Here is a 25,135-nt window from a genome sequence, read left to right as displayed (position 1 = left end):
GGCCAAGAAAAATGTGTCCGAGGGCCGCATTTGGCCCCCGGGCCACAGTTTGGACATGCCTGATATAGAGCTTCAGTTAAATGTGAACTATGCAACTTTTTGGGTGTGTGGGCTACCAGCTGTTAATCTCCTTTCCTGTGTTCCAGAGTGTGACATTAAACTTGTGTGTCTTGTTCAATTATACTTGTCTTTATTGCTAAAAAAAAAAAAAAAAAAAAAAGTAGACATTCTTCCTGAGAGAAAGGTCGCCTCTCTACAGATCTAACCTGTACCTTGGCCTGATGTGTCCTGCTTGTCTCCATGGATATAGATATATTATACTGTGGAACTCGGTCATACCAATAAACTCTCCATGGAGACAACTGAGCAGCTGACTTACCCTCCACCAGAAATGTTACAGAGTGCATCTTTAAATGAGTAAAGTTGACAAAATCGTCCAACATTTCTCAAACCACCAACCAAGATGAGTTATAACAACGTGGGAACTGCAGCTGGGGTTGCATGGTCCACGGATGAAAACGACCGCACTGGTGAGCTCTGATACAGCGGAGAGACAGACCGTGTCCCACAACTGCTGCGAATTACGCGCAATTATGGATCCCGCAATAAAGACATGACATCAGCTCTGCACCTCATGTCTCCAATAAAAGCTAAATTTAACCCTAATGTGAGCACTGACACAGAAGCAAGCCGTAAAAACTGTCTGTTAGTTATAATTAGACAGAGTCAAGGTAGCCCCGGGCGTGCTCAATACGACTCCAATACCAAATCATTCACTGTGCTGTTTCTACAAAGTGTGTGTTAGTTCAAATGGTACTATTTTCGGAGCACTTTGTGAGTCACAAAAGCCACGCCTACTTCGCTTAAACCCGAAGGGCGGCTGCGCTTCTGGAGAGAGCCAAATAGCAGCTTTATTTGCGATATAACAGTTCACCTATTCCAATTCATCTATTCCAAAAGTAGTGCAAAACAACTCAGATATTAAATATATTTTATAATTATACAGTTATAAATGGTGATAAATTGGCAAAAGTTTTGTAAAATGATCTCAAGTTGAAAGCTTACTCTTACCTTCTTCAGCTGACTTCATTTTGCGTTTACGTGCCAAAAACAGCGTGACCAAACTCGAAATTTCTTCAGATCACAGTAGTATTTTATCCATAAAGCGTTGATAATATACTCCCAGGATAGTATTTAGCTGAAATTACAAGAGAAGTGAAGTTGTTCCTTGATCAAAAACTCGTATCCAAAGCTATAGCAAACGCGTAAAAGTGCATGTGCCTATAATTTCTAGTCGGGTTATTTTGGGGAGCGTGCGCCTGTGTGTCTGGGAGATCCTGGCTTGCCCGGTCGGCTGTGACGCACTGACGCACTGCACGAGCTCGTTGTGGACTCGTGCGCTTTTAAACCCGGGGATCACCTCCTCGGATCGCACGCGCCGCCCCCCTCACCGACTTCAGACGGTGACGCACGCGGCTCGTCCCATACAGACCTCCAGATGGGTCCGTCCGGCAGCCGAGATCCTCTGCTCCTCTCCTCACCGGGGTTTCCTCCAATTAGCCGAGTTTAGTTTAGACTCAAGGGGCCCGGAGCTGAGCTGATGAGACCGGTTTGTGAATGGAAAACTCACTTAAGATCTGCATTAAACATACAGAGAGGACAGGTCAAAATTCTATGTTTTTTGTCAGTATGCAGATTTGTTGGCCTGCGGTTGATATCATTGTAACACGCCTGTCCACACAAAACAAAAACTGGCACTAACTCAACGTCTTCTCTGTCAGTATAAATAAGCAAAAGTTAAATTATTTTACTTTTAAAGAGACTATACTGGCCTCGTAGACGCCCGTTTCCTCCACACAATAAGTCACCGACGCCAGGGTAAAACTGTAACAACACAATACACTATATAATAGTTTTAATATTATTCACTGTTAATGTAATTCACTTCATATAGTACAGCAGTACATAAGTCACCTCTTTTCCAATATTGTTTCTATTTAAAAAAATAAAAATAAAAATCCTGCTTAATCCCATATGTAATGGTAATGCCTAAAAGTTCTGCTTTCTGCCGATTTGAGGTACAGTGAAGAACTTTGGTCATAGCAGCTGTTTCCCTCTAGATACAAAGGTCATCTTGGGCTTAAATTGAAGCTTACAAACTTGGGAAGTTTTTCTTGTACATTTGAGGCAGTGATATATGCAATAAAATGTTTGAAAATGATCACTTTTGCTGCCAATTTATCAGGCGGACAGACATTTTTTATGTCTTTTGGGGTATGTTGAGGATGATATTTAACAGTAGAAAGGCAGCAAGCCCCAAAATATTTTTCTGCTAGTTTCCCCCATGTGTCAGGATACTCCATGTCAAATTTTAGGGTTATTTGACCATGTATGCAGTTACAGTACCTTAATATTTACAGTTACATAATTTTGCAAATAGCTTTTCTCAAAAAGTGTGTTTTTTGGGCCCTGAGGCCAAACGGGGCCGAGTTGAGGTTGGTTCCTATCAACTCGTGATGGCCCAAGGTATACGATAACAGAAAATAATAGTGAAAAAAAGGTAGCAAAAAACATCCTGAGGGGTGCACCTGGCTCTCGGCCTATATTATATTAGTGGAAAAGCAAAGAAATACAGCAAGCCACGTTTTTGCTATTGCTAATGCTAACCCAAAGGCACATTATTGACTTAACATGTAAAGCATGTAAATTAACTTGTGTATAGTTTCCTTTTCCGTTTTACCCATGAAATTATCAAACACATAGCCTTAGCTAATGGTATATTGAATTTCACCTTTTGCCATGAATTCTACCTGGACGACTGAGGGATTTTACACACAAACCCTTAGCTAATATTACTTATGTATAGTTTACTTAGAGGGAATGCCTTCCATGAACACATTAAATAAATATTATTATTAAGTAAATAACACGTCAGTCAGCGGAGATTTTTCTGCTTTGACCTCTAGGGACAAGTCAGTATTTTTATTTTTTTTTTTGAATGCAGGTCAGAACACTATGAGAGCATCAATTATAGAACGTAAAAATGCAACGTAGATTTTTGTATCCTATATGAAATGATTAATCTCATATCTCATATCAACTACTTGTATGGCAACTTTGATCATGTATGAGTACATTATATGGCTTCAGTGCCTACCCCCTCTCTGTATGAAAACTCATCCATGAGGTTGCAAGTTTATGTGTGCAAAACATGACATTTTGACATAATAATACTCTGAAAACATATAGTTATGACAGATGCTTGTAAACAGTGAGTTTATAGCTTAGTCTCCAATCTGTGTGATGTTAATGAGAAGGAGCTGTGACATCCTGGATTTTCCACTTTTGGCCCTGAACCTGAACGCATCATTAAAGGCACGAGGAATTCTCCCTAATCAAGATTTATGTCCCGGATGAAACTTGTGAACATTTAAAACATAAAACTATACTTACATTAACACTTTCAAAGACCCTTTCAACAAAAACACACACACTTAGATGTTTAGAGGCTGGGCATTTTGGAGAGGTAACCAATAAAACAAGCTAGAACATATGCAATAAAAAACATATACATTAGCTGAAGATGCTGTATATGTATGGGCTTCATCAGCTGGCACACTGCAAAAGAAATTCAACTAAAAATATTACAAGCTAATTATAATGTATTTAATTGAATGAGCTCAATAATAAAATTTGTCTGTTGCCATTCATCATCATCATCATCATCATCATCATCATCATCATCATCATCATCATCATCCTTTATTCATGTATGTTTTTAAAAGACAACCACACAATTGTCTCCACATATTAGATTGATATTTTGTTGCACTGAATCTCATATTTGTGAGTGACATTATTATTTCATTGTCTGATTTGTTCAGTCTGCAGATAAAACTGTACATTAAAATTCTAAGTGCAGCTTGCAAAGTGTTCACTTGCGTGATAACAAACATCTCTGTCGCACTTGTCCATCGTGGCCTCCTCAAAAGCACCTGTAAACATCATTGTAAGCCACTTGCAATTTTTACAAACTGGCTTTTTTAATTAGTCCAGAGGTGAGTTGTGAGCTGTGTACAACGGCGTACAACAGCGTATCATGGTAATTAAATTAGAAATAAGAAAATAAAATGTTCCATTGTGGGGAAGAAAATTCACATCTAGTCCTATAATCAAAATTAATAAATATTAACTATAACTCATCACAGCCAAGTCCAGATTACTGATTTCAAGTATTTTAGTAATCTGGATATCCCTTATGGCAGTGTTATGTAAGGTAAGGTAGGGAAATGTGTCCTCTGTATTTGACCCATCCCTCAGTGTGAACTGTTACTTGGCCTGGTGCCATACATGCCCAACATAGTATAATAATTAATAGTAACCAGGTTTAACTTCAGTATAACTCTGTCCTTTAGCTTCTCCTACTCATATGGTTGCGAAATCAACTCTAACCCTAAGCCTCTATTATACTGTGTTGTCCACGTCCTCCTTGTGTCCCAAATCTAACCCCTTCTCACTCCTTCACCCTATCCCCAAATGGGACACTGGTGTCCAGGGGTGTGATTGGTTTTGTTTGTCCCTATCTTTGGCTTCATCTCATGGACAGACGTGGTTCGGTGGCTCCCCTCTCATGTTTTGACCTCATGGAAAACTGTTATTGGGACTGGGGGCCAACTGTATACAGGGGTCCCATATAAAAGTTACGTGCCTGGACAACATGAGCGGCTGTAAACAGTTGGAGCATGTGGGGAGAATAAATAGCCCACACTGATTGACTGGTAGCTCCTACGTCACATGGTGTTACTATGCGGTGTGTTTCCGTTCAAATCTGCAGCTAGTTAGTGTGTACTTATAGAGAACAGACCAGTGCAGAAGCCTATAGAACACATGCATGAAGAAGCCTGGAGACGCAAGGCAGAAAATGAAGGACAATTCTGTTACTGTCAGTACATGAAGAAGAATCTGGCTTTGATAGTATAAGAATAGAAAATGTCTTCACAGAAAACATTTAGCTTACACAATGTTGAGTCACACTCATAACTTACAGTAACCACACTTTTAATAGCTTTAACAAAACATAAAAAAAGACTCTTGCAAACATACCTGGAGTTGTGTTTTGATTCATTCACACATGTGTGACAAACAAATTCTACATATTTAGGGTGTGTTCTTCATGTGGCAATACAGGAAGTGTTCCTCTGTGTTTTTAAACTCCATACAACTTCACTAGAATTATTTGGATAATTTTAGCCTGAGAATGGCCAAAAAGGTTCAAAGTAAAAATACCACTCCATGACATCACAAGGTGGAACAAAGCATTTTGAGCTTTAGAGATATAGACAGACTATCAATAAATGTGTGAATGAAACAAAACCCAACTCCAGGTATGTTTATGTTGATGCTGTAACAACATTTTAACATGGCTTAAAGATCACAGGAGACAATTTTACATAATATAGGACCTCTAAGGCAAATTAAAGTGTATAAACTGGCACCATATATCAACTGCTAAAACTCAAATATGTTAAGTGTGCCTAATAGGTCATGAAACAAGAAAAACAATGGTCTAAACCAGGACTAACACATGTGTTTAGTCCAGGTTTAGTCCAGGTTAAGTCCTGGTTTAGTCCTGATTTAGTCCTGGTTCTAGTGGGCTAGGATCTTTAATCCCAGTCCTGATTTTAATGTGGTGCTAAAACCTCTTAAACACAGAGTACAGAAAGAACATATAAGAACATAACTTCTTTTTATCCATATAGGACTAAAGTTATGCATTTATTTGCTTTCATATTTCAATACTCAGTAGTATCATAAGATTGAGCCAGCCAGAGCACCAATGCACCGCATTCACAGATCACTATTATAAGTCATCATCTCCTTTGGCAATGTCAGACGTGAAATGTCAAAGCAATTTGATATTTAAGGAGATCATAAAAGCTGGACGTCCTCTAGATGTGCCTCTGGAGCGTGGTCAAACCTGTCCCGTCAGGAGCCCAGGACTCCTCTGTCTCTGGCCCGAGGACCTGGGGATTCCCCTGAGGCTGCTGCTGTGCATCTATGAGCCCTATGAATATAGGGCTCATATTCCTGTTATCTGTGACATTTTGATGACTTTTTCCTGTTCAGAAGATATAATATTTTCCTATACAAAAGATATAATATTTTGTTTATTGCTATGGCAACAGTTCAAATTTTTATGATTTTGAAAGTCATAGATGTAGTCCTGGTATGGATACCCAGGAAGGAAGACAGAAGATAACAGATTGCTCTAGTCTAACATTTTATCTATTTTATCAAGAAAGTGTCAATGTATATGTCAGTGTGTATATTGTAATCTATGTAATGTACTATATCAACAGAATGACATTTGTGTCATAGGGTACTTTGCCATAATTCACATTCACAGAATTTTGGTGATTTTATTTGTCCAATGGCAAGATTAAGTATAACCAAAACTACAACCATTTTATTTTGCAGTTGGAAGATAAACAGGATCACTCACCACACAAGTTCAAAAGTTGAAATCTGAGCAACCACAGTGCTTTGGATCTCTTTTTTCAACTCTTGATATTTCATCTGCTGTACTCTATGGTTTGGCATTGTCTTATAATAAACTCAATGTGCAAAACGTAATTGTATATAAAATTGTTTTCTTCACTTTTATTAGGACTTCCAAAATAAAAGGGCTTTTCTCTCCACACCCACATTTATAAATAATCTGCATTGAGCAACTGCACATCCCCTTTCAAACAATTGTCTCTGTACTATTAGAGGATACATTACTTTTAATTGTACAATGTGTTTCTGTGGTTCATAGGAGCACTATCATCGTGTAATTAAACAATAAATCACTTTTTATATTTGTATCTATAGCCAGTATTACCCAATAGTGGTTCTCAGTGCATTGGTTCTTACATTAAAACTTGATTGAGATGAAGGATTTGGGGTTTAGGGTGGTCCTCTTGTAACCAACCCGCACATTTTTGGTTGTGGGTCGCCCCGTGCCCAGCTAGTGCCAGATTGTGTGAACATTTCGCCGCTTTATGACGCGCGTTGGCATTGGCGAAGGGGAAAAGACCTCCATTTGGGATTTCTTTCCACTTTTCCGAATGCAGTGCTTTTAGAAGCTGGAAATTTGGAGAGCTCCGAGTAATTCATAAACTCAGAATGCTGCGTTCCCACCTGTTTGTGTTGGAAAATTGGTCTGGAGAAAAAGTCAAAGGTTTAACTGTGTGACTGTGTTTTAGAATGTCCCAACCCATTACAACCATTTTATTGTTTGGAGATGATTAAAAATAGCTAGAGTGACCACAACTAAAGTGCAGATGTAATATATTTTGTTATATGGTTCTTTGTCTGTTTAGTACAATACAAACATTTCTAACTTGACTTTGATCTAAGGAACAGACTCGATACTCAATACCGATACCACAAGGAAAAAAGAAATAAATAAAACATTTCTTTAGAGAAAATAATGTACTGTTCTGATACAGCTCAAAATCATTCTAAAGCTTTTCAGGAAAGGTTCATTTCTGTCCTGTGAAGGTTTTTTAATATCAATACTTGCTCAATTGAGTATCTAGTTTTGACAATAGGTTTACTATCAATTAGTATAGGATTTTCTATACTTTTAATAACCCTATTAGTATGAAGATCAGTGTCTCTCAAACTGGGGTATGTGTACCACCAGGGTATATGGGGCAATCTGCATTTGACATGTTTCTTTTATTTAGAGAGAAATGAATGTTTTGCTCTGTAGGCCAAGGCAAGTTCATTTGTTCATACACAAAGTAATTAAAGGTTTTAAAGAATAAGAAAAACCTTCACAATCACAATCCAAACAAATAGAAGATAAATAATCATCATAAAATGAACTTTAACAGAGGAATGTGCAGAATAAACAGAACTGTTTTGGGTCAGTTGAGGTTTATTTGGGGGTATATTTGGTATAAAAAGTTTGGGCATCACTCAGTCTACCATGTCCATACTGTTTTCCATTTCTGAAACATGTCCTGAGGTTCCATCTTGACACATTAAAGTTGGATGATTTTGTTTAGTCATTGAGAAATCCACAGTGTATCTTTTCATATTTCTAGGTTTTATCTGATCTTAACACAGTTGGTGTAGTTTAAAAAAAAAAGTCTAAATAAGTCCCTGTCCAGAGCCTGTTATTAGTCATCCCACACCCTTGTCCCCTCAGACCTTTCTCACAGACCGCTGCTCTGTTTCCTGTTTTGACTGTGTGTTGCCTGGATACAGCTTCAGGGGGTGTGGTCACAGCGTGTTTCCCCGGCGACACTTCCTGTGTCCACGTGCACAGACGGACCACAGAGTTCACTAACTTGAGATATTAATAGCCCTGACGCTGTGAGACACGCGGGAGACATTTTACAAGAGACTGAATGAGAATGGGAGAGTTTAGAGGCTGAGTCACTGCCTTGTGTCACTGTGTTTGGGCTCAAAACATCTGGGGTACTATGGAACCTGGGGTAAAACATTTGGAGTACTATGGAACCTAGAGTAAAACATCTGGGGTACTTTGGAACCTAGAGTAAAACATCTGGAGTACTGGAACCTAGAGTAAAACATCTGGGGTACTATGGAACCTGGGGTAAAACATTTGGAGTACTATGGAACCTAGAGTAAAACATCTGGGGTACTATGGAACCTGGGATAAAACATTTGGAGTACTATGGAACCTAGAGTAAAACATCTGGGGTACTATGGAACCTGGGGTAAAACAGCTGGGGTACTATGGAACTTGGAGTAAAACAGTTGGGCTACTATAGAACATGGGGTAAAACATCTGGAGCACTATAGAACCCGTGGTAAAACATCTGGAGTACTATGGAACCTGGAGTAAAACATCTGGAATACTATGGAACCTGGGGTAAAACATTTGGAGTACTATGGAACCTGGGGTAAAACATCTGGGCTACGATAGAACCTGGAGTAAAACATTTGGGGTACTATGGAATCTGGGGTGTACTATAGATCTTAGGGTAAAACATCTGAGGTACTATGGAACTTGGGTAAAACATCTGAGGTACTATGGAACTTGAGTAAAACAGTTGGGCTACTATAGAACATGGGGTAAAACATCTGGGCACTATAGAACCCGTGGTAAAACATCTGGAATACTATGGAACCTGGGGTAAAACATTTGGAGTACTATGGAACCTGGGGTAAAACATCTGGGCTACGATAGAACCTGGAGTAAAACATTTGGGGTACTATAAAACCTGGGGTAAAACATTTGGGGTACTATAAAACCTGGGGTAAAACATTTGGGGTACTATGGAATCTGGGGTGTACTATGGATCTTAGGGTAAAACATCTGAGGTACTATGGAACCTGGGGTTAAACATCTGAGGTACTATGGAACTTGGAGTAAAACAGTTGGGCTATTATAGAACATGGGGTAAAACATCTGGAGTACTATAGAACCTGTGGTATAACATCTGGAGTACTATGGAACCTGGAGTAAAACATTTGGGGTACTATGGAACCTGGAGTAAAACATCTGGAATACTATGGAACCTGGGGTAAAACATCTGGAATACTATGGATCTTGGGGTAAAACATTTGGAGTACTATGGAATCTGGGACAAAACATCTGGAGTACTATGAAACCTGGGGATAAAACATCTGGGCTACTATAGAACCTGGAGTAAAACATTTGGGGTACTATGGAACCTGGAGTAAAACATCTGAAGTACTATGGAACCTGGGGTCAAACATTTGGAGAACTATAGAACCTGGGGTAAATCATCTAGGATAAAACATCTGGGATAAAACATCTGGGGTACTATGGAACCTGGGGTAAAATGTCTGAAGCCACAGCTGCTCTAGGACAGACTGACAGCAGCTGTTCAACATTCAGTTGAATTTTATGTGCGCATAAAAAAAGATATAGTTTAGTTTCTCAGAGCCTCTCAAATAAATAAATTCAATCATATAAAAACAGAAGTGCCCAGAGCAGCAATTTCACAGCCTCTCAAACTGTAAAAGTGACCACCTCAGATTGTGTACAAATTGGGACAAGTTGCTGAATGTGACATGGTGGGACACTGGAATAGCAGTAAGTGCAAACAGATTACAACCCAGGGAGTCTGTAAAGTGTTGATGTCTTTACAAATTACTATTTCAATTTCACTTTTTATTGAGTTCGCATTGCACTAAGGGACATTATCCAATAGAATATGGCCTTAATGGCTGTGCAGGACAATCAAAAGAGGGACAGGTGGTTACCCTGACAACCATTGATCACAACATTATAGCAAAACATTGATTCAAACAAGATGGATTTTGCTCTTCTGGTGACATGTTTGTAAAGTTATATGGCATCTTTCAGTTTATAGTTGACTAAATGATTAATGTAAACTGGATTTATTGAAATTGAACCTGTCTAATTGCCTATGGAGCCAAAATCACACGCTTTGACAAAATTTTACAAAGACTAGTGAAACCATATCCTGTCTTCACGGTTTCAGAGGGAGTGACTGACAGGCAGATTAACAAATCAGTGAGACGCATGCTTCGTTCTGATTAAAACAAACATGGTGGCTTATGAGGAAAAAGGGAACAGCGCTGGATTCTGCATTATTGAGAGAATCGCTAAACTCTTATTTATATATATATATATATATATATATATATATATATATATATATATATATATATATATATATATATATATATATATATATATTATTTTTTTTTTTTTTTTTTTTTTTTTTTAGAAGATGTTTTCTGCATTTCAGAAACATGTGAAATAAAGTAGCTGATGATGGACTGTCCCACTTTCTTTTTTTTTCCAATTCCAGTCCATTCTATATTAAAACTTGTTATAAGAGGAACCAGCGCTTCAGATTTTTAATGTCTTAATATGTAATTTTAGATATTGTTTTGTTTGTGTAGTCTGAACACAGAGCTCATGAAAGTCAAATACTCTCACTGGACATTCCTTGTATACATAATGATAAAAAATAATAATATAATAGACCATAAATACACACATGATTTCATTGTTTACAGGGGACATGTTTGTTGTAAAGCTGTCAGGACTTATGGCTCATTGAAGTCACTGAAGTTGGACGTTTGAGGAAATAACAGTGTTGTGTTGAAGAGGAAGGAAGACATAAACTGTGTCAGGACTATTCATATCCACAGAGCACAGAGGACCAGGAACTACTGTCACTGTGGACCTAATGAAGGCACAATAAGGGGAAATGTTACAAAGGGCACAATATGGACTTTTACATTTTAGGTAAATGAGACTAGCAAATTCTAATTCAATGATAAATGACATTTTTGTTATATTACAAATTAGAATGGGTTGCATGAATGAATTGATAACACAAGCTCTAACCACAGAATGTAGAAGTGGACTAAGGGAGTGTGACGTCACTCATAGTCAATCAAATGAAGCTCACTGAGTCTAGAATTTGGAGCTGAGTTCCAGATTAAAAATAGGAATTGATTTACAGACTAAATAGCTAAATAAAAACACCAGGATCATGCAGAGAGGGTTAAAACAAACATTTAAAAAAACGAGCAGCCAAAGTTACAGAGAAAGGGGAAACATTTTTCAATACAAAAATTCTTATTTAGAATGTAGTCCCAACAGGTTTGCTATGTTAATATATACAGTCTATGGCTCCAACCAAAAAGTTGTTGTCTTTGTTCCAGAATTTAAAGGGACAGTTCAGATTTTTGGACATAGGGCCTCATTTCCTAGTGAGCCAGAGTGTTGGAGACGTGTGGAGACACTTTTTAAAATATTCCATCCAATCCTTGTATTTGTAGAGGTTGCTGGTGCTAGGCTAGTGCATGTCAATGGCCATAGTTAGCCTGCCACTAAAAACAGTCTTATCCACTCCACAAAACACCTGTTGACATGAATGTCTGTGTCGATAGAATAACTTTCAAAGTAAAACCAACCTTGCATTCAAAGGATTTATGTCTGAGCAGCAGCAGCAAGTTGTACTTCCTGATAGAAAGTTTGGCAGCGGCGGACTGATATATGAGAAATTAGTCCCTCAGCATGTGACGTTTCATGAGATGCAAGGTTACTTTTATTTCAAACATTGTTCTATCAACACAGACATTTACATTGACAGTCTGGTGTAATAATAGATTTTCTTCAGGTGTTTTGTGGAGTGGGTAAGACTGTTTTTAGTTGCAGGCTAACTATAGCCATTGATGTGCTAGCCTAGTACCAGTGACCTCTGTAAATACAAGGACTGGATGGAATATTTTAAAAAGTGTCTGCACACGTCTCCAACACTCGGGCTCACTAGGAAATTAGGTCCTATGTTCAAAATTCCGAATTGTCCCTTTAAAAGTGCACCATGTAAGATGTCTCCTGCTTGTCTCCATGGAGATGTGAATGCACCTAGAATCTTCTACACTGTGACATTAAACAGATCTATGTTGAATTTTACCATGCACATGTGTTGTTATTGCTCAAAAAAAAGCAAAAAAAAAAAAAAAAAAGCCGCAATTCAGGCAAGCAGGCGGTGGACTCTCTCTAAAAAATTGCATAGTGCACCTTTAAATCCTTGCTATGTAGTTATAATCTGTGACACCCATGGATCATTATGTTGTAATTTGCACATTTAAAATCACAGTACTGTCCTAAAACAACAAAAAGAAACAGGTCTGCTGACTTCTGCAATAGAAAACTACAGTGTCCAATTAGTACTAAAATGACTATGTGACACTGCTGAATCCTACATGTATGACAGATTAATAAAATAGAATTGGAGAATGAAGTAAGTATACAAAAGAGTGGGCGTGAACTGGTGGTGGTAAAAACAGGGGTTTATTGGCAAAATGGAGTCTTGAAAATATGCGATTAAAAATTGTTCAAACACAAATTAAAAAAACAAAAAAACAACAACCATAAACATTTTATACCATTTTTAAAAGCTGATTAAAAGTTGATTTTGCATAATAGGTCTGCTTTAAAATGTAATTTAAAATACTTGTATGAAACATTGCCTTTGATTTTGATGATGATATGATGCTGTGTTTTATACTTCGGTTTGTGGTGTGAGCAGTCATAACAAAGATGATCTGGATAAACAGAAATAGATACATTGACAAAACCTAAGGCAATTTAGTTAATGTAACTCAAGACTATAAGTGGCTGTAACTTATATCTGCTTTCCATATAACAGTGTTTTTACAGCATCCTGAACAATTTATGGCAGAAAAAACAAGCACACTTAACACTGGTATATATTACATTTTGCACATATTTAATCAATTAAACCGAGGATTCCCATTTGCCTTGAGGAGCACGGAAAAAAACGTATCCATCTTAAAATGATTATTGCAACGCTATTTTTGTTTTCGTAATGTTCTTAATTCAAAAGTGCTGCAGTTGAATCTCCAAAGAACAGAACCAATCCAAGAGCATGGGTAAAACCAGTGCTTAGACTGTAACCAGATCTCATAATGGGGTAATGGCAGGGCGCCCTAGACTATAAAAATAATGTTAAATAGTTTAGGATGTTACATTGGATTCCTGCAGTCAGTGGTAACTCTAAATGATTGGATCATTTGGGGTAGAGAGATGTGTTAGAAATGTCTGGATTTAGCTGATTCTATTTTGTATATAAAAAGCAGCCTAAGTAAGCCTAAATATGGGTTTCAGCTTCCTGCTCATAGGTGCCATTTTGAGGACTTGAAAAGGTTGAATATTTTGAATAGTTAATGGTCATGGCAACAGCACAAAGGTTTCATCACAAAAAAGAGAGAGAGAGAGAGAGAAAAAAAAATCAATTAAGATATACATTTAAATTGTGAAATATTATTTGTTACTGTATATAGGGTCAACATTTTATTTTTAGTGTTTATTTAGTCAAATTTTATGATTGGAGGGTTGATGGTTCAAATCTCCCTCTTTCCAGTTCATATTGTTATTACAGTATGTCCTTAGAATAGACACTTGCATATGAGTACTGTAGAAGTGTATTTCCCAAAGTTTAGCATTTAAGCCTTTACATGAACTTATAATATTCTTTTTAAAATAGTAGACTGTTTTACTTAAGCTATGTTTTTAAGCATTATACATTTGTTAGCTATGTGGTTGAGTTGAAGTACAGCAGGTTTACATATGGAGTGTGTCCAATGTCTGTAATAAATTTGACAGTCAAAGAGCCTATACATCTGAACATATTTTCCACTTGAGGGAATTGGGACCCAGGTAAAAGCATAAAGTGATCACCACATAAAGATAAAGCAAAAATATGAATATTATTTGGAAAGAATAAGTTAGTTGAATGGTAACTGTTGCCATAGCAATAATAACACTCAATACTAGGCTTTCTGACTAACTTAGGATGTTTAGATAATGTATTCAATATTTAGTCACTTGCAGGAAACAAGTCCATATTTGGATCGTGAGAAGATCAAGCATTTTTCAGTCATGACTTGATAAGGCCCCATCTGATGTTATTGCTCATAAAAGATGCTGTTGTAGATTCCAACAGATTAAAAAGTAAAGCGATCACTACGTGTCAACTGTGCTGCTGTGCTTCAAAGCTAGTCCTGCTTTGGTGTAAGTGGCTTCTCAGATCCAACTTGGCCTACTAGTGCCACATGTTTGTTCAGCTTAATGCCATACTGTGGAACATGCCAGGCAAAGCCTTAACATCTCCATGGAGACGAGCAGGTGGTGGTCTATAATATATCAGCCTAAAAAGTTACATAGTGCTACATAAAAAATTCTGAACTTTTGCATTAGATGTGACTTACTGAAGTATTTTTAAACAACTACTCTAAGAGGTAAAGAACAAACAATATAAAATAGTTTAGAAGCATTGTCCTCTCATAATGTTGCTTTTTTATATTGTATAGCTCCAATGGAAACTCCTCCATAGATTCACAAAGGAACAGTTAAATACAGCTGCAGCCTCTACATTTGAAAATAAAGAGCATTATTACATGTAAAACCCATTGGACCATCAAATCCTACACACAACATGAGTGGACTTCCTCTCCTCAGGGCTGTGTCTGATAACACACACTGCTTCTCTGTGCTTCAATTATAATGTTTAAGGAGCTTTGCCCACATGTGCACTGTTAATCTCCTCAATGTAAACTGGGTCTTATGGATTTATAGCCTAAAGATACCTAGGTGTAGGAGATGTTATTCTAATCTTCAATAGTCTAAACAGTGTACCAATGTGAATAGACAGACTGTGTTAGTGCCACTTTCTCTGCATTAAAGGTCTCATCCATATTTTTCCCCAGGTATTTGTAAGTGTTATTTTGAGTTAACGACAATGTTATGTTGTATTCCCCATAAGAAACCCTGGTTGCTCCATATTCACAAAAAACTAGGTTATTTTTAAAGCTACGTGTGTAACTTTGGACTTTTCCTTTTATTTTATTATTATTTAATTTAGAAGATTGAGAGTGAGAACATAATTTAAATTTTTCATGTTAACATGCAAATTTGACAATAAACTTTTTGAATTGAACTGAAAATGTGTTACATTTTCTCCACAAGTTGATGGCAGATGTGAACCATGGCAAACACCAAATTAAATGCATAAAACATGTTACATACTATGTACACCATAACTGTGGCTAAATAATCACAAATGCAATAAGACTAATTCATTAATAAATAAATAACTAAGACAAAGCTAAGCAATAAGTTAATTTTACATCTGTGTTTAACTTAACAAATAACACAAGTACAACAGAAAAGACACCACAAAGACCAGCAGCCTCATCCAGCTGCTGCTGATCTCCTTCAATAGGGCGACGAAGCTGCAGGTGAGGTGGGATTGGCCAGGTGTTAACGTGACCCACCAATCAGGAACCAGGGAGCATAAAGGACACAAGGAACTTCAGTCCATCCAAACAACTTAACACAGAGCTGCCATGGACTGTATGAATTATCTTTAGTTTGTGGCGCCATCTCCTGGTTATTTTATAAAATAAAAAGAAATAGTGAAATGCCATTTTGTCAAACTACATCCAATAAGTTCTGTCTTGATCTATGTAAAGCCTCTTTGAGCGTTTTTTTCCTTTCTTTTTCTTTCTTTCTTTTTTTTTTTTTTTAACATTTTCATTCAGTTCAAAGTACATTTTGTAAGTGATGATGTTCATGCTGCCTAAATGTGGATTGTGCTGAAGAAAATTAAAGGTGCACTATGTAACTTTTTTGGTTGGACTGAATGCCAGATGTTATTCCTTTGTCTACAGTGTTCCACAGTATGGCACTACACGTGTTCATCACCATCAAAAAAGCATGTGGCTACCAGGCCAAATTATAGGTCTGATCTGTGGAGAGGTAAGCCAAGCCCGTTCACGGTACAAATGCATGTCTGCTTTCAGGTCTTTTACGTTATGAAAATACCTAATTTACAGATGCCCTGCGTAACTTTTCTTCAGCTTCAACCATCGTTCTGGTATGTTCTACAGTATGGCATTACACTTATTGATCTTCATCACACCACCAGCACCACCAAGCAGGTGTTATGTGTGGAGAGTAGACTCCTATCACTTACAAATGAAAGCTTTTTTGTGTGAAATTATAATTGAATAAATGCAAGACATACGTTTAATGTCATACTGTGGAACATTCCAGGGAATGCAATAACAGGGAGAAAGGCTACATAATGCAATTACAATGGTATATACACCAAAACAAATTAAGATTCCCTGTATACTGACTACGACTTTCAGAACCACTGTATGGAACAATGTATAACAGATCGTGAAGAAACTCAATAAAAAAAAAAACAGACAACACATACAAAAGTAAAGCATTTATTTTGTTATAAAAATTGAAAAAGATTCACAGTAAATGCTTCTCCGTACTGTAGCACCCAAGAGTTTTAGCAATACCCAAAAACATGAGAATAGAACATTAAAAAAAACATGGCCAAAAGACTAGACTGAGTATGCTATAAACATTATGAATGATACAGCACCTACATTTAAAACGTGCTCATTCATCCTGTATAATTTAGATTTCAGGAGCCTTTTATGAATATTTTATAGCTTTCTGAGTTTAAACTTCCAATATATCAAATTAAGGCTTTCTAAATATCCCATCAGGATTTTTGCAGAATTGTTCAAATTATTACATTATTTACACAAGTGTGAGTTTAATGAATGATAACCTAAAATCAGATATTGTTCTGTCCTTTTGATTTGATTTATTGCAAGTAAAATGCAATAACAATTGAAACATTTTTACAAAACAAAGATAAGTTTGGATGAAAGTTAAGGGATTTACTAGGACTAGTTTTAAGACTAAAAGAAAAACAAAACATTTGACAATTCAACTACTGTCAACAGCAGCATAAAAGTTCAACCCCCTTTTATTTGTAAATTGAAATATATAATGTATGGTGTAAACAAACCAGTAAGATGTTTTAATATGGAGATCTAAGCTGATGATATTTAAAAATTTTAAAAAGAAGTGATTTTAACATTTATTATTGTCAAAAACATCAAATTGCCAAATGTATAATATGATGCATTATTATCTGCAATTTCAAGTTTTTAAAGTTTTGTGGTGGAGGGTGTTAGTTATATATATATTAAAAAAAGGGATTGTAAAAGATTCTAATAAACCCACTGTTTGACATTAAAAAAGGGGAGACTGAAAATGTTGCTTTATGTTTAAATACCCATTGCATGAAATATCAACTATGAACCAGACTAAAATGTTTTTAATCATTAACAGCAGTTATAACATATAAGTTCCACCTAGGAGTAGGCGTCACAAAAATATTACATTTCAAAAAGTTGGTATTTCACTGTGATTGAGGTGGATATAACCAATCAGAGCTTTGCATGGACCGAGCACAAGGAGGAGTGGGTGGGTTTTTCTAAGAGTTGCATTAAACAGATGAAAAGAATTTAAAAAATATGACCTTACATGGATCACTCTGCCCTATATGCCCCTGACCTCCATCTCAATTTTAAAATATAAGCCCCTTACAAACAGCATACAAAGGCAATCTATTCAGACAATCAAAAAATATAATGGATATTAGGCACTGGTTTATTGACGTCCCTGCATTAGTCCTTAAAAAAAACAGGATTTTTCCACAAACTTTTCTGCAATTTATTCAGAGATAACCCTAAAAAACTAATACGACCATTGAAAATCTTGAATACTTTTCAAAACAGTTCATAGACAAGGATCAATCTGAGTCCGACAGCTCAATGACTTCCTGAGGGTCACATTGTGTGGCTACATTGACCTGGAAATAAAAGAAAAGAATATCAAGAAAAAAATAAGAATATTATTAAAGGGTGTTTTTGTGTAAACATAAGAGGGCCCGCTCCATATTTTTTTCGAAACTTTCCTGAAAAAAAAAAAAAAGAGTCTCTAAAATTTGGGAATATATTAACTCTACAATAAAGTGCATACATTTATTTAAAAGTAAAGGTCAGAGCTTTGTCATAAAATTTCAAAAGTAGGGCCTTTTAGTACAATAATGGTTAAGTTTATGGCTGTGTTGTAGAACTAAGAGCTTTGTTGTAGGGTTATGTTTAAGATTAGGGCCAAGGTGAACGTGGGGGTTGTGGGTGGTTAGTTTCAGCCCTGATTTGGTAGTAGGGGTATTTAAATACTTATTGCCCACCTTGTTCTTCTTTGGAGGCGGAGTGGACTGAGAACTACTGACGTAAGGAGGGGTCTCAGCCCGAGGTCGCTGCGGAGAACTGTAGACGCCCATATCCAGTGAAATATCGGCGTCGCTATGGGAACAAACAAAACAAAAAAAACACCAAGTGAAGATGTAGCCTGGCCACCCAAACTGACAATTTACAGCGAGTAAGTGGCCCCCCGTAATCAAAAAACAAGCTGGGGAAAAAAAGTAAAACAAATTATACATTATGCTTTTAGTATTGTCATGAACTACACTTTATCTGAAATCTGTTCTTTTTTGATCAATAGAGTAATTTAAATAGTATCAAATAAAATGATTCAAATATGGACCACACGTGCAACCATAATCTCAGTATTAACTTGTAGGAAATGCCAATATTTACCCGTCACATGTGATGGACTTCACTGATGTCACTTCCTCTCTCTTCCTCTTCTGGGATCTGGTTGCCCGGGTCGTATCCGGGGGAGGCGTGGTACTGGAGGTCCTGCACTGTTTCACTCCGTTTTCCGAGACCGCCGTATTGTCTTTTGCGTTTGTGTCCGTAACAAGCACGACCACCTCCTGATTGGTGGATTCGACCGTCCCATTGCTAAGGGGCTTCTGCTCGTTGCTGGCGGCTTCTTCTGATTGGCTGGGGCTGTCTTGGGGGGAGGTGGAGAGCGGTGTGAGAAGGGACTTGCTCTGTTGGGATATTGGACTGAGGTCGCTGACGTCCTCCTCTCCTTTGTCACTCGCCGAAACACTGGGAGACATCTGATCCTTGTCCGCATCGTCAACAACTTGCTCTGCCTCATTGGTCTCCTCCTCTTCCTCACTTGCGCCCTCTAAATATAAAAAATGGAAACTACATATTAGAAGGGACATTACAATGAAATAAAATGTAATGTAAACGTAGACAAGCAAGTCATACATCAAAATTATGTTTATTACAAAAATCTGGAGGAAACGTATTGGAACTGCAACTAACAATTGTTTTAGTTATCGACTAATCAGGTATGTTTTACTGGGCTAATCTAAACCAATATTTTAAATGTAACCAATTGAAGCCAAACTTTGCCAACTTCTTTTCTCATTTTGAATTATAAAAGGTGCCATCTTTATGAGAAAAAATAACTTCTAAAATGTTATTATAGTGTGGTTATACTATTAAAATGGTCAATAATAATTTTAGTATTCAATTAGTCACAATTATTCTGATTAATTGTTGAAATGAAATGCATATGATCCCGAGGATAAACAAGCAAACTCCACAGAGACTTTGCCACGTTAAACCCCAGATACATTAAGCACTACTCGTGTGTCACCTGCTCCGTTGAACTGAGAGCTGGCCTGAATCTCCTCTTCGATGTCTGGGTCTGACGACAGATCATCTTCATCCTCTTCTTCCTCTGGCTCATCTTCCTCCTCTTCATCCTCATCGTCCTGAACTCCATTAGCCTCGGGTGCTTTACTATTTTTCGATACATTTCCCTAAAATAGTAAAAAAAAAAAAACAATATTCATTAATTTTTTTTCTTTTTTATTGTGTTTTTTTTCTTGCTTTGGGACAGTTATCTGTTTGCCTGTTTCCTGTGAAGATTAATCAGCTTGTCTTTTATTGGCCAATGACCGTTTCACCGTTCTGTTGATTAAAATCAACCATTATGTTGAGCCCTGTGACTGCTGTAACTTAAAAGTAAAATTGAATTAACCAGAGCATTTGCCGGGTAAGGTTGTAGTTTAAGATCAATAATTAATGTGAATTTAAAAAAAATAACTTCAGTCACAGGTAGAACATGCAACCTCTATAGTGAAATTTAATATTTAGAAATGGATCCAGGACTCAGGATCCTCTATGCTGTGAGGTGAGAGTTTCAAGTACGCACCTCTTTATTTGATTTGTCCTTTTCTGAGCGTTTCAGCCTCTCCTGCTCCTCGGTGTCATCTTGCTTAGTGGCGTATTTGGTGATGACTTCTTCCAGTCGGTTTAGGGCGAGTTCCCTGTTTGATCGTAGCTTTCGCGAAAGTGTTGGATCCTCAAGAGCTGGATCACAAGCTTTAGAAAATAAAACAATGAGGGCTGGTAAATATAAAAAAAATATAAATAAAACTAAAATAATCTTTATGCCTGAATGCCTACAACATTGGCTAGCGATTTTTCAAAATCATGTGAATGCAAGGGTCATCTTATAACCTAAAATTAACTCCCTATAAAACAGAAATAAAGCTGTGGTCAGATCAATTAAAAAAAAAAGAACAAAAGCTTAAACAAGTAGCCTATTGTCCTTGGGTCCATCCTGGGTAGTACAAGAATTGCAGCCTCTCACCAGGTTTGTAGGAGTCCGTGAGGTGGGAACCAAAGTTATAGACCAGGTCCAAGTGGCGTCGGTCCTGGATGCGACTGGCCGTGTCCCTGAAGGCCTCTTTGGCGATTTCTACGAGCTGCTTCCGCGACAGACACAGGTTGTAGCGCTCATTGGCTCGAACTACCTGCTGATAGATGTCTGGGTAATCAGGGGGGGTCTCCCGAGCTTCTGGGCTGTTTATGAACTTCTCAATCTGGAAAATATATATACAGAATAAATCCACATTAGAGAGGTGTGTGGTTATGGAGAAAAAAAGTCCTACATCAAATCAAAGGCATTACATTTGATATTTACTGCAGTTATCGGTTTACCAAAGAAATACTGTTGTTAAAATGTGTGTTTGGTTTTTAAAAAATAGTGATGTAACACAGAGAATAATTTGCATGTCGGTCAACTATTGGATGTATCTCAAAATCGTAATATTCCTAGTACGTATGTGATCCCTAGTCCTATTGGGAGATCAAATATTAACAAAATTCACACCATGAATGTAAATGGGTAAGAGGGTGTTCAATTGATTACCGGTCAGTGGATTTTGAGTGTTTATGTTCTTCAAGTCTGTCCATACAAGGGAGGGAGCAGTTATTTTAAGTTCAGGAGAAAAACCACCCCTCAGGTATATCTTTTCCTGTCCCTGCCCTATTTATACCACCAACCTCCTCCCTCTCCATCTAGTTGTTTACTTGCCCCGCCAGCCTTCTTTTCTACTTCTCATTCTCTTCATCTTTCAGGTATGTGGGGGTATACAAAGACAGAGTGCCGATCATCTCCTCAGAAGCCCCAAACCACACTAAACATGACTTAATTGAGTATCACTTATATACCATGATCGTCACCTTCTTACATCATAAATTCAGGTTTACATTGTATTCTGAGGATGTTTTTTATTAAGACACTTCTGTCAGGAAGTGTAAAACTCACCCTCTTGTTGATCTCAGGATATCGAGAGCCACTGTAAGAAATGCGCTGTTCCATCACTCTCCCAGTCAAAGTGCTGCAGCCCTTTAATTCACACAGCTTTTCGTAAATCTTCATCATCTGAAAAACAACAAAACCAAAGTTAACTTGTCAAAATAATCAAAAGTGAAAACACCACCACGATCTGTCTAACCTTGCGTTTAAGCTTGTGCTCCTGGATGTACAGGGAATCCTCTGCTCCAAGGTCGTCTAAACTCAAATCAGCTTCTTGAAGGCGGCGAATCTCATCATTATAAACTTTCAGTAAATTTTCCAAGTATGCAATCTGTAAGACAATAAACAGTATTCTTAGGCATTTCTGATTATTAGGGAATTGTACGTGGTCTGTTGCGTTACATGGATAAAATAACTATAAAACTATACAATGGAAAGTATTCCATAATCAACTCCCTGGACAACACCATAAAATTGACTGAAAATGTATAATCCATTTGTTTATTAATACTTGGAGAAAGTATTGAAAAGCATGCATTCTTAGTGAGATTGAGTCCACTTATTCAATGATCTGACCCTCTATTGGAAAAGTTATACATTTGGACATTTAACCTAATCATTGCCTTGTTCAGTTTAGTTCATGTATTTCAGCACCATGAAATATTATTGTGCATATTGTGCTGCATTACTATTATGCTCAAAAAGGAGCAGGAAGAACTGTAAACTTATAAACTCCTACCCCTCTCATTGTATTGAGGCTTATTCACTGACCTGCTTCCTTGATTTCCTAGCAGTTTTTCGATCTGATTCACTGTCCTCGTGCACCCCTGAGGTAGATGGCTGCTCCTCCTCCTCTGCAGCTTCAGCCTTATCCTCTGGTTTTGAGCCAGAGAAGAGCGCATTTGAAGTAGATTTTGACAGTTCTGGTTTGGAGAGACTTTGCCTCTTCTTGACCCCATGCTGCCGTAGCAATGTGCACAGTTCATTGATATAGACAAATGTTTTGGAGCTGTTGGCCTGAGCGCGAGTTAAACATCTTCCCAAAAAGTTTCTGAATTCCACTGATGAAAGGAAACTGGGAGAGGCCTTGGTGTGTTTTGTTTTGAGAAAAGTAATAACTTCAGGGCAGTCCTGGGTCTGCGCTGTACAGTGGTCTACAAACTTAAAAAAACAACAACAATAAACAGAAGTCTTGTAGTTATTGCAAGATAATACACACACATGAAGGACATTCAACACAACTTGTTCAAAAGTATAAAAGAAGTAAATAACATATGTTTACTCCATGTGAGATTAGTTATAGAGTGTAATGAGTTACGTTTATTACGTTTATTCTAATCTCACCTCACTGAACAGCTTCTCGTTCTCCACCTGAAGGACATGCGCCTCTTTCTTGGCTGAGGCAAAGGGGGACTGTGTGATGTGGGTAGGCGCGGGCTGCTCTGCTTTGAGCGGAGAGACTTGCTTGGCATTTTTCCGTGAAGATCCTCTGGAGGCTGAAGTCGAAGACTGACGACTCTCCTCTTCATCATCGTCATCAAGGACTATGATTTTATCTGCCATTGAGGCAGGAGCGACTGCCATCAGAAAGTTAGCTCACTGCACGCGTTCTGCCGTGCGTCTGCGGGAAAAGATAAGGACAGGGCTCAGAAAACAGTCTACGGTCTAATAATAATAATAATGAAAGTGACTCTAAAAGCTCAGTGTCAAAGAGAAACAGTAACAGCAACAGAAAAAACTAGCCATAATATGACTGATCACTTGAAAATCAAGCAGTTTTACACTGAAAGAATTTTACTCACCACTTAATGAGAATGAAAAGATTCAGACGAAAACAAAACCTCAGTTCCTCAGCGAGGCATTTTAGTGATCCACATTAGCCTTGGCGTTAGCAAGCAACAGCATTAGCTACAGTGATCTGACAACAAGCATTTGAAGCATTATGGAAAAAAAAAAAAACGTACGTTATATCACGGTAGTCATCTTAGCCCATAAACTGAGGAGTATCATGATCCTAATAATCACTTGTTATCGTTCTAACTCCCAATCAGCCTGAACAATACCCGTGACTTGCTACCGTTCCGTGTAGAACAGTGAATAAGGAAGAGGAACCCGCCTTTGAACAACGCGGCTCCTGATTGGTTAATTTCGTACTCTAATGAGTAAAGACGGCGTTTATTGGCCTAGGTTTTGCTTGTTTGCGCGCACAAAACATCAGCGTGGCTCTGTATACAGACTATCAGTGTTGGGAGTAATGTATTATAAAAGTAATGTATTACAGTAATGCGTTGATTTTTGCTGTAACGCAGTAATGTAAGGCATTACAGGGGGAAAAATTGTAATATTTTACTCGGTACAAATGTAAGTAACGCGCGTTACAATGCTTTTTTAACCTGGATTGAAGTGGTGGGTTTTTCTTCATAGAAATTCGCTAAAATCACCGTGAAATCAGCAGCGGTGAAACGCCGGAGACGCGGCCGGATAGACCTTCAGTTAACCGCGGGTGAAAGGACCGAACTCTACGCTGTTTAGACCTGGTTTAGACCTGGGTCACTTCTGGTTTAGACCTGGCTTACAGTCGTCCCTCGCTCTAACGCGATTCACTTTTCGCGGTCTCGCTGTTTCGCTGATTTTTAGAATTTTTTTTTTTTGTGCAATTTTGCATGCCTTTTGTTTTTAGTGTATGAACACGTATTGCGTTCCTCCCGCTGTGTCCTGATCGGCTAAGGGACTCCTGTCTCCTCTACAGTACAGTACAGAATATCAGATGCCAAATTTAAATACATGTTCAATCTCTAGCAGTGTGATTCTGAAGTGCTGTATGTCTGCAAGTTTTCTCTCCGACAAAATCCACAACGTCGACGAAATGTTCTGCACCGACAAAGTCTCCTGCGCTCACACCCAAAAGACAGAGGACGATGCAAACCATCGCACAAAAAGTTGGACTTCTGGACACGTTGAAGGAAGGTAGAAGTTACGCGCTGTAGCAGAGTTTTGCACCGGGTCTTGTACCCGCAAATAGTTGCTGAAATCAGGACCGCGAGCCCGAGCAGCAGGGTCCATAAAGAGCGATCGGGCGACAGCCGCTCTTACCTCCGTGAGGTGCGGAGCAAAGCTGCTCCTTTCTCCTGCGGTCACCTTCGAGCCCGTCCCTACAGTGAGTCCTGTTTTAGTCCTAGTTCAGTTCTGGTTTAGTCCTCCTCTTCAGTCCTGGAATCAGTCTGA

General features: G+C 37.9%; 2 protein-coding genes across 4 annotated transcripts in view; both read right to left on the bottom strand.

The window, feature by feature from the left end:
- nfatc1 (nuclear factor of activated T cells 1) overlaps positions 1-1,336 on the bottom strand; it is a 67,485-nt gene extending 66,149 nt beyond the window's left edge. Inside the window, exon 1 of the mRNA XM_020939321.2 lies at positions 1,072-1,336. Coding sequence (XP_020794980.1) covers positions 1,072-1,090 — 19 coding nt within the window. The 5' untranslated portion in view covers positions 1,091-1,336. The remainder of the gene's footprint in view (positions 1-1,071) is intronic.
- A 15,442-nt stretch (positions 1,337-16,778) lies between these two features.
- On the bottom strand, positions 16,779-24,025 carry daxx (death-domain associated protein). Of its 3 annotated transcripts, XM_055157686.1 has the most exons (12): positions 23,875-24,018; positions 23,713-23,791; positions 23,255-23,531; positions 22,682-23,071; positions 22,110-22,241; positions 21,920-22,036; positions 20,960-21,191; positions 20,519-20,688; positions 19,958-20,123; positions 19,036-19,477; positions 18,627-18,741; positions 16,779-18,242 (listed from the first exon to the last, which is right to left on the bottom strand). In XM_055157686.1, the coding sequence occupies exons 3-12, from the start codon at positions 23,492-23,494 to the stop codon at positions 18,183-18,185; spliced, it is 2,064 nt and encodes a 687-aa protein (XP_055013661.1). In that variant the 5' UTR covers positions 23,495-23,531; positions 23,713-23,791; positions 23,875-24,018; the 3' UTR covers positions 16,779-18,182. The 3 variants fall into 3 exon arrangements, with proteins under 3 accessions (XP_055013661.1, XP_055013662.1, XP_020794943.1); XM_055157687.1 differs by lacking the exon at positions 23,713-23,791 and having other exon boundaries at positions 23,875-24,025; XM_020939284.2 differs by having other exon boundaries at positions 23,713-24,013.
- Between the last annotated feature and the right edge of the window lie 1,110 nt (positions 24,026-25,135).

Source organism: Boleophthalmus pectinirostris, unplaced genomic scaffold, assembly GCF_026225935.1.
Source record: "Boleophthalmus pectinirostris isolate CB_2022bp ecotype Guang Dong unplaced genomic scaffold, ASM2622593v1 HiC_scaffold_21, whole genome shotgun sequence".
NCBI lineage: Eukaryota > Metazoa > Chordata > Actinopteri > Gobiiformes > Gobiidae > Boleophthalmus > Boleophthalmus pectinirostris.
The sequence above is the reverse complement of the archived record's forward strand: the minus strand, read 5'-3'. Positions and strand labels throughout refer to the sequence as shown.